Here is a 13,321-nt window from a genome sequence, read left to right as displayed (position 1 = left end):
ATATCCTGTACTACCCACATTATCCCATAAAATTAAGCACTAAGTGTACCTGTAAAACATGTTTGACCTGTTTCTGTACGTTTTCACTTAAAGGAGAGTCAAACTGTTAGAAAAAAATAGGTATTAATTGAAGAAATGTGCAATTTCAACGTTGTTACTGCAAGATCTTTTTCCACGTAGCTCCTGATAAAAGAAATTGTGGACTGAGAGCAGAGACTGTATCAGCAGAAGTTTTCAATATTGACATCTGAGAGAGAACAGTCAATCCTCTCAAGTTACTCTGAAGCTCTTCAAGTGACATTACAAAGGCAACAGCCTGGGATTTAGAAGAGATGGCTGAAGTGGGAATGACTGTTCCACATCCCACCACTTCTACTCCAACACAGCACAGAAGCATAAACTAGAAACCTTCAATCACAAAGGAAAGCTCTCTACCTACCAGAATATGAAAGTGAAGGAAGCAGCTTTAAAAAGACATGTAAGACTTTGCTGAAGAGTAAGAAAAATCTTCCCTACTATCAAGCTGTATAACTCCAGTAATCACAAGTGACTTCTGAAGATATGAAGCCTGCAGCTGCTATTGCGTTGTTTTGTTTGCTTGGTGGTGGTGGTTTTGGCGTGGGTTTTTCCCCCCAAAAGATTAAAAAGGGTAAATACAAGACTTAAAGAGATGAGAGAAAACAAAGGAAAGTTATTAATTTAGTTCCTGGAAGTCTCATATCTTATATCAATTTTTTTTTATTATGAGTGTGCTTAAGAAGTGAAACTGTCAGAGCCTCCCCTTCCAACATGGAAAGTGACTGACACATCACTGCCATAATCCAGCAGTTTAAAACCCCTACATACCATTCAAAAAACCACTCTTGTCCCTACTTGTTATTTTGAAGTGTCACTAAGCTGGAGCATGATTTTGACATTTATTATTTTCCACAACATTATCTAGGCTATCCAAGTGATCAAAGGGAATAGGCATTCATAAATTTCTGCACAAGAGCAGAAAACAAGTGTATCAGACTGGTCAGATCTGAAACTCTGTATGTCACAAGAGCAGACATTTCGATTTAAATTAGTTATGCAAAAATATCTGGCTATGTCCAGTACTGCTTTACTGTAGAATGGAAATGCTTTTTACAGATCAATGAAATTCCAACATCTTGGCAGGGCTAACTTATCCATCATAAATAAAGCCAAACTAGCAAGTCTAGGAATGACTTTTCTGTGACTTTTTAGAACAACTATTAAACAGGATCTTCTCACGTAAGCAGATGGATGCAAATGGATCCTTATCACATGCACTGTCTGCATTTTGAAACTGGCCTGTTTGTAGCCTGTTACATTTGAACAGCTTCCAGAATGTTACAGACCTGCTGAGCTAAGGACATATGAAATCAACCTAGAGGAAATGTATTTTGGAATGGAATACACTTCCAAACCAAGTAGTCTCTGTGTTCTGGCACTCAGCACTAAGGAAACCAGTACCACTGAACAGACTACTGACTCCTTCAAAGTACTACTGTGACCTCAGTTTTATCTTACTCAGAGCTGCAGGCCCACAACATGCTGAACACTGCTGTAAGTCAAATGCAAAGGACAGCTGTTTTACTCATTTCAGCATTAAAAACCGGGGTGAGGGGAAAGCTGATGTATGGGAATGTTATACATACCTGTCTAAATTTAGCTCTAGCCTCCTTTTCCTTCATTCTTCCATGTGCAACCAGATAGTCAAACACCTCCCCTACAATTCAATAACGAGATACATTAATGCCAATTTCAGAATGTAGAGATTCCTCTCCAGCAGTTGCCCACAGCAGCTTCACTGGAATGACTGTACTTCAAGTTTATGATTACAGGACAGCTCAAGAGAACAAGGCACAACTGCTGTGCAATTTACTACACCATCATCTCTTTTACAAGAAAATAATGAGTGACTGGATATACACAAAGGAAACCATTTCCTCCCAATTACTTAGGATAGAAACTGAGCAGCATACTTCTGTTTTGTAAACAAAGATGACATCTACCCCTTCACAGACTTTCTCACAGGAGTTTCTTTTGCTTCAGAAAAAAAAAAAGCTTCATGTATGAGAACAGTTGACGGTACCTGTAAATAACCATCATACCAACAGTAAAATTTTAATTTGTGCACGTGTATAAAATGGCTCTAAACAAAATCAGAAACCTTGGCTTTAACCTAGGCTTGGAGGAGATATCCACAAGAAAGGTGAGAAGAATGAGCACAGCAGGACACATTGATATAATCCCTCACACAACGATCATACCTGTAAAATACACTGAACAAGCCCACTGTTTATGGCTGTGGATGACTAGAGATTACTGAAGATCTACTGTGTTTCAGTTTTTCTCCTCTTTAATCAATACAGTCATTTTAGAGCACATCAATACAGACTACAATGTTTGAGCTTTAAGTGCAGACCACTGGCCCATAAAACACTGACATGTTTGTGAAAGCATGGGAGATTTTCTTTACTAAAAACCAACAGTCATGTACATAGGAACTACAAACACAGAATAATAACACAGTTTTAAAAATTCCTCACTAGTATGCAACAACCATAAAAACCTCAGAAGTGGTTCAAATATTTAAACATTCCCTACTGAGCAAGGAAACACGGTTTTGTAGACAGCCACCTTGCAAGGGAAGAGCTGAATAACATCATATTTATTTTTTTAAAAGAAGCAACTCCACCAAATTGCAATAAAAAAAGGAGTCACACCGCAGGAAAAGCAACAACTGAGCCATCTGAGGGAATGCCAGGACTTCCTATAAAATAGTCTTCCCTCTGCAGTGTATTCTTTAATACTCAACTCGGATAACTCTCTCAGCTGTATTTCACAGCTGTTTCCTTAAAAAAACCTTGAAGCAGCAAACCTGAACACTTCTTCATAATTCAGGGAAAAAGACACCGGGGAAAAAGTTATCCCCAATTTATGTGAAGCATTGCAGCTGTAGCAACAGTGTCTTTCATCCTGCAGCCAGAGTTCATGTGCATCATGATGACCTCTGCCTTGATAAAGAGAAAATACAGGAAACTGATGCCTGTCACTATGATTACCAGCCATTTCTGTCTTGCACAGCATGGCACATCAAAAGGTGGGCTCTTGGCCTTTTGGACCAGTACAGTATTTATCTCTCCCTTATCACTCTATGAAAGGTCCTCCCTCCTTTAGAGAGCCACTGGCCTTTCTACCTCCTAGAAGCCAATCACTAGATGGCAATAGGACTTCACTTTTAAGCTTAGAACCATCAAACAGCACAGAGGTGTCTCCACAAACACCTGTACTAGTCAGCATTTTAATGGTGTAATACCCACTCTGTTCCTGTTCAGGCAAATCTTGGCTGAGCATTTAGGAAGCTGCTGGAAAAAAACACAGGTGGGCACAGAATCTTGCCTTATTTGTAGCAATTGATTAAACTTCACATACTCTAATGTCACAGTCTGAATTGCTAATTTTTTCTGAAAAAACATCTATCTCCTTCCTAAAACTAAAGGAAGGTCTCAACTGTTTGAGATTCCCAGATGCTGGTGCTCAAGGGTCACACTGACAAGCTGAGTGATATTAAGTTCTAGCCAGCAAGGAGTAATTTAAGCCTCAATACCTTAGCTCTGGCTCTGGTGAAAATATCTGACACTTAACGATGTGCACTTTTCCATCCCCTCTGCAATCAGGAAGAGCATGTAACTTTCTCCTAAAATGGCACAAGGCTAAGCCTAACAATTGTTGACAGTAGAAGGCCTGTGATTAAGAGATGTAAGATGTCATCAACATCTAAAAACAGAAGTTGCAGTGCTCATGCTTTTGAAATCAACAGTTACAGAAACACAGAAATGTTTCTTCTGAACATGTTTTACCAAGTATTTTACATAAAATAGGACACCAGAGGTTGAGAACTTAATATAATAAATTGAGAAGGTTAGTATTTGTTATGGGCAGGAACGATCAGTGGCCAAGAAAAGATTCCCAATTAATTTGTGAAAACAAAGCAAATGTTACTAAGTTGCAGTAAGTTCAGAAGCTGGTTTTACAAGTTACATTTATTATTTATGTTGACCAAAAAAGTCCCAGTGAATATTAAAGACTTTGCTTAATATTTTACACTACTTTGACATAAATATTTGCTGAAAAAGAAAGCAAAACTTTCAAGAAAACAAGTGCTTTCTCTCACTTGGCAATTTGCTTATGCATGTCACTCCAGGAGAGAGGTACTTACCACCACTTGCATATTCCATTATTAAATAGAGAGTTTTTTCAGTTTCAATGACTTCAAATAGCTTCACTAGAAAAGAAAGACATTTAGTCATCAGTTAACTAGCTGCAGAAGCATTATGTTAACCCCCCACAGAATTCTGTGAGAGAAAAATACCCAAACTGTTTGCTTGTCACTTGATAATATCAGACTATTTACTCTAAAGAAGCTTTCTGTCTAATGTTCCTAAGTAGAAAATACTGTTAACACATTTGGTCAACTCATACAGAACAACATTCTCAAGAAACAATACTTTGCTTCTGTTACACGGGAACATAACTAAACAGAACATGCACAGATCTGAGCATTGGCAATAGCCATTTTTGTGCACTGAACTGACACATGTGGTGACAAACCAGTTATCAGTCAGTCTGCTGACAGTCCCATAGCAATACCACATCATTTAAAGGTATAAACTTGAAAAAATTCTTGACCACTTCTTGGTTTTGGTGTATATGCTAATTTTTAATGAGACCCTGAATTCAGTAAAAAATCAATACTATACTCAAAAAGAGAAAATTTATCAGTTAGCTATGCAAAAAACAGTTCTGTGCAAAGGGACCAAAAAGTTTATTTTGTTTTTCTTAACACAGAGTTCTGAAATACCATTTACTACTGCCATTTTACAGTACATTCACACTCCAGTGCAAAAGAATCTTATAAACTCATGCCACAACAATCTTAACAGTGAAAAAGGTAAAACTTCTCCAGAGATGGAAATTATGTGAAAGAAACAAGATACCTATATTTGGATGATTTAAGATCTTCATTATTCTTACTTCTCTAAAGAGCTGAAATAAACATAAAACATGAAATAAGTTAATGAAATCACTAACAAATAGCCATTCTTCTTAAAGACCAATGACTTCAATATAGTTATTGAAACACAAAGGGAAAACATTATTAGCGTTTCAATGATGTTCATGAAATATGCACTTATTGAAGGCAAGAGTTAAATGCCTGCTTAACACCCCTCCCAAACAAATCAACCCTCAAAAACCTGAAAACACCCACGAAGGACTCCAGACAGCTGAGGAAAGAAGTGACCTTAGCCCTGTGGTTTGCACACTTTTGGGGTCAGAAGACCATTGTGAGCCCAGGCAGCTTCCTGCTGACCAGTACATCTCACACATCTTTCACTCCCTTCACAGAAAGTACAGTTCCAAATTTTTGTGAATCCCCACCAGAACACCTTTAGAAGACCACTGCAGTATGAATTCAGCATTCTTCAGTACTTTGCTAAAGCCCAGGAATTACTGTGCTACAATAGCAGATCACAGGTGAAAAACCAGCTGCTTCTATTGTGCAAAAATCGTGTTATCCAACTACACCAGCAAGGAGCAAGTTCTAAGGAGAGATGGGAAGACAAAGCCACCCCTCAGGCCTTCAGAAGCATTCCTGCAAGGCAACTGTGGCGCAGCAGCATCTAGTCCTGGGTCTGCCAGCACAGCTCCACTGAGTCACTGCCAGACACAGTCTCAAGCCTGCCCAGCCAGTGCAACACTCTGAACATACTTGCCAAAATTAATAGTGCAGAACACAAACGGTGTTTTCCTGATCCCATCGTGCTGCTTCCCTTTATGCAAGCACTGGTGTTAACCCTGACTGACACACGTGGTGCAGGAATTATTTAACAGAAAAATCTCACAAAAAACACAATTCCCCCATATAAAAGCACTCCATCTCTAGCCCACCCCAGCAGGATGGTGGTGAGGGACAACTGCCCATTTCAAGCTGCAGCATGACATTATATCCCCTGTCCTAAATCCAGAGATAGTGTACTGATTTTAAGGATATGGTCATGTTCCATGTCCTGTCTGTCCCTTTCCCACTGCCAATACTCGTGTTTTGAGCAAGAGGGCTTTGCTTGAGTTACTATTTCTGAAGATTTCAACTTTGCCTGTCACACAGAGCAAACTGTCCTTCTGCAATTGAATGAAAATATGGAGTGACATTTAACAAACTACAAATGAAAGCAAAGTCATGACTGATCAGTTGTTAATTATTTTCACCCATCAAAACTCTTCTGCAAAAGACCATTGTAAGAAACACAAATTTGTAACTAAAAAAATGCCACAGGTGGTGTTACTGCAGTATAAAACATTGCTTTTAACAAAGCTGGTAAATACATTAATTAGAAGCGATTCCAAGATAAAGTATTATTACAAAAAACTTGAAGCACAAATACTCTTGTATTCAGACAACCAAAGAATTTTCTTTTTATGCAGTACACTACATGGTGGTTGAGTGTGTAGCTGTTCTCCCTCTGCAGCTCCCCCATGCCAGCCCAAGAGTCCGGAGGGCTGATGTTCTTCAGTGTCAATTACCTTCTAACAGCATGCTTCAGAAAGTGGGAGTAATCAAGAGGTTTCATTAGAAACCTAACAAAAAATTTTACAGGAATATCAGTAACCTAACAGACCATACTGAACTTAATGTAAAGAGACTGAAGCAGAATAGAAGTCCACAGCTCCAAGGGAATGCAGACATAGGAAAAACCCCAAGAGTTTTGTAAGTATGGGATAGCAGCATTTTTATTAACAGTAAGGAAGAAAAAGTGCTGCTGCAAGATTTGCCTCAGGTCAGCTTTCAGATAAAGTGAAGAAATTTGGTATGTCTACACATATTAGTAACAACTCAAAAACTTGTAGGTGTATTTACTCAATAAAAGCAAAAAAAAAGGTGAAACTTTGTAATAGAAAAAAAAAAGGTGGTGAAACATTAGAAACAAACAGAAAAACAAAATCCTTACACCTTTGTGGTTTTTAATAAAAGAAAATGCAAAGGCTGAGTTTTAAATAAATCAATAGGAGAAATTCACAATTTGAAGACCGGTTGTTCTAACCATTCTCTGCTGTCTGATATTTCAGAATCACAGAGTTTCTGCAAAGGCCAACATCTGGGGAGCAATCCTCACTGTGCTGCCCAGGAGACCTTCTCCCTGCTACAGCCACAGCAGGGATTGGCACACTACCTGAACACAGAGAGAAAAACAAACAGTTTTCCAAATGCTTTTAATTATCTTGTTTTCCAGGTCTATGCCTGACACTTCGCTAGATGACAAGCTGTTTAAATGAAATCATGATTGATTGATCAAGTAAATTATTGGCCATGCAAAATAGCTTCAAAACCTCTGCATGCACATTTTCTTTATCCTACAGAGAGGTAAAATTGCCTTCTTTTCTTTTTTAAACGATGTTATTTCTGGAACTTTTTCATATGTGATTAGACAGGGTAGACTACATCACCTCTCTCTTGATCATCAGAAATTTAAAAGCAGTTGAATATACAGCTATTTTTTTCTTGCTTTTCATTCATTTCAGCTAAACTGGTGTATAATATATTCTGAATACTCCATTAATACTTTTAATCACAGCTTATATAACTGAAAGCCTTTTATCAGTTTTTACAATTTTGAAGAGAGTTTGCTTAATTCACTCTCTATTGATATCTGATATCTTCCACCCCCAACGCCCAGATAAAGCCTACTGGGTCAGACCCTCACCAAAACACTGGTCCACAAAATGATTACTCTGCTTTACTAACCCAAATGAAGCATGCCAAAAAGCAGCTTCTACATTATGAGCCATTTGTTCAAGTGGGTGACGAGGAACAAGATCTTTTAAAAAACAGACTATTTTTATCTCAGAGGAAATTAAAAATAAAAATACTTGAGAATAGGATACAACCACCACCAAATTGTAATTTCAGTTGGATAAATGCACTTCAGATTGTGCTCCCTTACTCAGTTTATCTGCTATAGGTCACATTTTGACACAGATGGGGATATCTGCAAATGCCTGACATTGTAAAATGTATTATAGTCTATTTTTGATAGAGAAATAAAATTTAAAACATCATACAACTTTCCCAAAGTATGCTGGATAAAAGTTTTACAGATTTCATTCCCCCAAAATATTATGTTCATCAGCTTCTAGGAAATGAGGTAGTAACTATCATCACACAGTAAAATTCATCGCAAACAGCCAGGTATGATAAAACCTCACACCTCTGAGGTTCCCTGCCCACAGGGACACAGAACAAGGTGTAATATCAGAAAATGTAACACAAAGGTTCTCAATACAGAAAATTATTTTCTTAGTTTTAGGAACTTACTTGTCATAATGAGACTATAAAGGCAGACAAACAACTGAAAACAGTCCTCATCAGTTTAATTTCTAATACCGATACTAAAAACTACTTCCAGCTTGTTGAACAGCTCATTTTCCGTCAACAGGAGCTCTACAAATGTTTCTAGGCAAAGACAAACATCCTTAGTCTGCCAAACAAATGGCTTTCAGCTTTGTTGTGGTCTGGTCCTTTGAGTGTAAGCCATGTCAGATACAGGAAAAGAACGACATTTAATTAATGCTGGGAGCCAAAAAACTGAAAAAAAAACCCCAATGAACCAGCAATGGAAGCTGGTTCTTTTAGGCCAACTCTCTTTGAACACAGCAAAAGACAAACTAGAAGTGCTCCTGCAGTAGCTATCACAAGACTGTCAATAACAAATTATTTTAAAACTACTGAAAAAGTTTGCTAAAAACTGAGTCAGTGCCAGCTGCAGAGCACCAACCTCTCCTGGTCACCTCTCTTAAAGGAGGAAGCTTTTCACAGGATGTTGTTCCAAGCCAGCTCAAGCCTGACCTGTGTATTAGGCTTCTCCTGGTAACTGCTCCCTGAAATATGCCCTACATATAATAAAGAGCCTCAAGCAAAAAGCCTTCACACAATACAAGTTTGCCTCAAACTAAGCACAACTTGAAAACAGAAAGGGATACACATTACAAACAGAAAAGCCTGAGCATTTTAAATTCTCATCCTTCTCTTGCAGTTCATAAAACACTGATTGACCCATGGTCAGAAAGGACATGAACCATGTTAAAATTGATGTTTAAGAACCCTCAAATGCTTTAACAATAAATATTGCCCAAGTAAGTGGCAAAACATCTGCACATAATGAACAAAAATATTTGGCTGAGGAGCCAAGTTCTGAAACAGGAAAATGAAAAGTGATTTAGTGCTACTACACAGGCTTGCTAAAAAAACCCTTGCATATAATGGCATTGCTAACTCAAAAGGAAAAAAAAAACACAACTTTTTTTTTTTGTCTAGGAGGAAGTGAACTCTGTAGCATCAGCACTTGTTTGCAGTGAGACCAATACTCACTGGAACTGCGTACACAAGTCCATTTGTGGAGAACAGTGATTATGACTAACTCCACCAGCATGGGAAAAAACCTCCAAGAATTCCCTTTCTTTCAAAGCAGGGAAGTACCGGTTACAGCTTCCTCTTCACTAAGCAAGAGCAGCAGAGCAGTAATTAGGTCCTAGAACAACAGTGAAGAGTAGCTGCACGTGGCTGCCACAGAACTTCCTCAGCAGCAGACAAGAAACCCGACCCTTCTCAAGAGCTGCGCTGCCGAGTACCATTATCGAGCTGTCAGGGCTGCAGCGAGGGCATACCAAGAATTACTGCTCCGGAAAGCAAAGCAAGTCCTTAACAAGGTTAACTTCTTCCTGGCAGCTGAAGCATCGATGTGGAAGATGGAACACAAAGAAGTCAGAACTGGCAGCCTTTAATCACCATTTGTTTCCCCACCTAAGGATGACTTGGGTATGCAGCTACACCGCAGCTGAGACACTGTACACCACACCCTCTTCTGGGCACAGCCCTTCCCTCCCCACCATACCTCAAATATTTTATCTCTCTCTCCAGAAGTGCAAGATCAGAAGCACTTCCATCTTAGCTTCCCCTGCATCCACAGGTCGTGCGTGCAGTTGGCTCCAAAGGCATCGAGGGTGCGGCACTGCCAGCTGTGCTGGGGGGAAAGGGGCAAAGGCTTGCAAAATAAAAAGCCTTGGTCAGGCAAAGCTGGCAAGCAACATGTGCATTCACTCTCCTTACTATGGCAAGCAGGCACTTAATTTTAATAAAACTGCTTTCAGTTTTTGAATTGAAAACTGACATATCTTGCTAAATGTTTTCTGTGCTTGTATAACAAATGAGCTTAGAGAGGAAAGCATATTAGCAATTTCACTCCACAAATCTGATCTGATATCTACCCTGCTATTTTGTACTATTCTTCCAGACTCCCAGTTAAGAAATCCAGTGATTGACAAGATCATACTACAAATCACACTTTATAGTCTAATTTTATAAACTATAAATAAAAATTAAATTACAACAGAGATGGAGCCATGAGTGGACACTGAGCTGGCTGAAACCCAGTTACCAAAGGCCCATCATGTACACTTCCAGCTTGTGGCTTTATCAAGTGAACACCTGTGACTTGTAAAAGGTTTGTATTGTACTCTGATATGAGCTCAAACTGGCATTACAGCCCAATCTCAAGTAACACCATTTGAAGGACTACGATTTTACATTTTTAACTGAAAACATGGCCTCTTTACTTCTCTCTGACCATTCTTCCCACACCCTGATGTTTCCCCTTCATATCACACAGCTTTTGTTTCACTTTCAAGTCCTTCATGCATTTAACCTTTTTTTTTTCCAGTTGCAATCTGCCACAGAAATTTTATCTAATCCATCACATTATCTAATTTGCACTTTATTTTCAACCTGCTTACCCAGAAACCACCAATAACCTCAGGGACTAAGCTGAGAAAAATTCTGAGAAAAATGGAACCAGATTATCTACTTTTACCTGGTCTACAGAGTCATACAAAGTTGCTACCTGCTTGGGTGATGGAGCCTTTGTCTACAGGTTACTCTTTGCCTCTCAGCCCAATACAATGTAAGAAATTGTGTGTTTTTCCAATTTACTTTTGCACCATTAATCTTGATAAAAACATCTAGTCACATGATCTTTTTAGTATTTGCATAAAATATATTCTCCAGTTTACCCTAGTTACCTTCTCTCATTTTGTTTGCAAGCAAATTCTGTGTGTTCTCTTGTTCAAACAGAAATATTTCAAGGGGGTTTTTATCAAAGTACTCAAAAGTAAACAAGAAGCCTTTGACTGCAGGACTTAAAAGGACAGAGTTAGAGAAGTCCCAAGTAAAAGTAACATTTAAATGTACTTCCTGCATGGACTCCCAAACTGACTGGCTTGCTTAATGAAAGAGCAGGGTTTATCACTCTGTACTAAAAAAGATAAGGCAATACAACAGTAACAGCACATTAAACATTCAGAGCTAGAGGGAAGAAACCAGAATAGCCATGGCCCAGTTTGTTTCATACAACTGCATCACCTCTCCTGCTGCAAACTACACGAAAGGCACAGATAGTGCCTGGCCTTCAGTCCACAGGCAGTATTTTCAAGGCCAGTTTAAGAGGACAGAACATAAGTTTTGCATTTCTATGTTTAACAAGGTGACTGGCATGGAGGAGACATGGGAGCATGACACCAAACCACAAACGTCCTCTCTACAGAGTCAGCTCTGCTTGGAAGACAAAGGAAGTGGCAAATACCACTGTTTGCTCAGTTTACAGCTCTCTACGAGCTCAGCTTGAACAACTGCAGGGTTGTCAAAAATATCTGTTACAAAACCAGCTATTAAATACAGTAGTCAGATGTGTGCAAAGGTATGCAATGCTTCGGATTCTCCTGCACAGGCATTCAGGGTTAATGGAAGGAGGTGGGGAAGTGAACAAGTTATAATACAGTTGAAAGATTAAATGTAAAAACATACCTTTTGTAGACTAGTTGGGTTCAGCTGTGTTTTGTCAATTATTTTAATGGCAACCTAAAGGAAGAGTTCATGATCAGTATTTTCCACAGGAACAATGCTGCGTTATTACAACATGCTCAAATCCAGTAACAGAAATGGAAAACATGAAAATTGCACAAAAAATGCCTAAGTTCCTTCTGCAAATTATGTACTTGTATTTAAACTAGAAGCAGGAGAGTGGAAAAACCCTGGTATTTTAAGAATATTAAAAAGAGAATCTTGCTGAGTCTTTTACTTGACATTAAGACCATCACACTCATAGCAGTGGAAGCTCCAACATCAGACAGTGCCCCGATAGAGAGCAGTGTGCCTACAGATAATATTTACACAGTATAATTACACAACAGATTACACAGTAGTGACTGGGCATTGGCAGTTTCTAAAAACAGAGATTTCAGACCATATTGAAAGCATTTCCACAAAAATTTGGCAAGAAGTAAGTTCATCTTTGGAAATTCACTAAATATTTGTGTCAATTTGCTCCCTGATGGGTATTAAAAAGAGTATCACTTGGGAATCAACAAAAACACGCTGGCTGTAGTACAACACTTTGGGTAAGTACATTCCTTTACTTGTTCTCATCTTTTTAGTAAATGCTGCACAGAAATATTAAAGAACAAAAAAAAAAAAAAAAAAAATCACAAAATAAGCAAAAGAGAAATTCTGTACCATGCTAACTGGTCAGAACCTGAAGATTTGAAGCAATGAATGAATAAGCAACAGAGACTTCAGTGCAATGCAATTTGGATATTGGATGAGGTAGAACAGGAAATGGGAATCTTTCTAGAATTACTTGCCAATTGGTATTTTTCCTTTCTAAATTAGAGACTAAACATACCAGAAGAAGCTCTACAGAAGGAGATGGTGCCTCTCAAAGAGGCAAGATGCTGCAACTCAGCTGATTATAATACCTCACTGGTGCAAAGCAAAGGCCTTCAACTCCCCTTCAATTTTTGGCTCAAACAGTAGACGCTGCTCCTTCCCATGCCACAGCTCCCATATCCCTGCATCACTTTGTGCTATCTTTGTCACCTCATTAACCTGGGGTTGGCGACATATGGAATAAAGAATATCTTACATCAAAGCCAATTTATATCCCTAAATTCAAGTGCAAAAACACAGGGATAGATCATCACGATGGAGGGGGTAAAGGGAACAGTGTTCAACGCTTGAGTGCATCACGGAATTATATAACGGATATGGTGTTTTCTGAAACTGATATTCAAGACTTATTTTGAGCTCTTCTAGATGCAAGATATGATGAGACATGACTGAGAAGCCATCTAAGAATGCTTTTACTTTGGGGAGTATTTTCTTCTAAGGCAAGCTACTGATATTAAAGATCACTATTTCCCAAGG

At 38.6% G+C, this 13,321-nt stretch overlaps 1 protein-coding gene across 5 annotated transcripts in view; it reads right to left on the bottom strand.

The window, feature by feature from the left end:
- The window catches only part of MARK3 (microtubule affinity regulating kinase 3), a 60,843-nt gene that overhangs the window by 29,587 nt on the left and 17,935 nt on the right, over positions 1 to 13,321 (bottom strand). For all 5 annotated transcript variants that reach the window (XM_082283741.1, XM_082283743.1, XM_082283742.1 and 2 more), the window contains 4 exons: positions 11,924 to 11,977; positions 5,010 to 5,058; positions 4,232 to 4,297; positions 1,665 to 1,735 (listed from right to left, as the gene is read on the bottom strand). In XM_082283741.1, coding sequence (XP_082139867.1) covers positions 1,665 to 1,735; positions 4,232 to 4,297; positions 5,010 to 5,058; positions 11,924 to 11,977 — 240 coding nt within the window. The remainder of the gene's footprint in view (positions 1 to 1,664; positions 1,736 to 4,231; positions 4,298 to 5,009; positions 5,059 to 11,923; positions 11,978 to 13,321) is intronic.

Source organism: Coloeus monedula (genome assembly GCF_965178545.1).
Source record: "Coloeus monedula genome assembly, chromosome: 6".
Lineage (NCBI taxonomy): Eukaryota > Metazoa > Chordata > Aves > Passeriformes > Corvidae > Coloeus > Coloeus monedula.
This window is presented reverse-complemented; position numbering and strand designations above follow the sequence as displayed.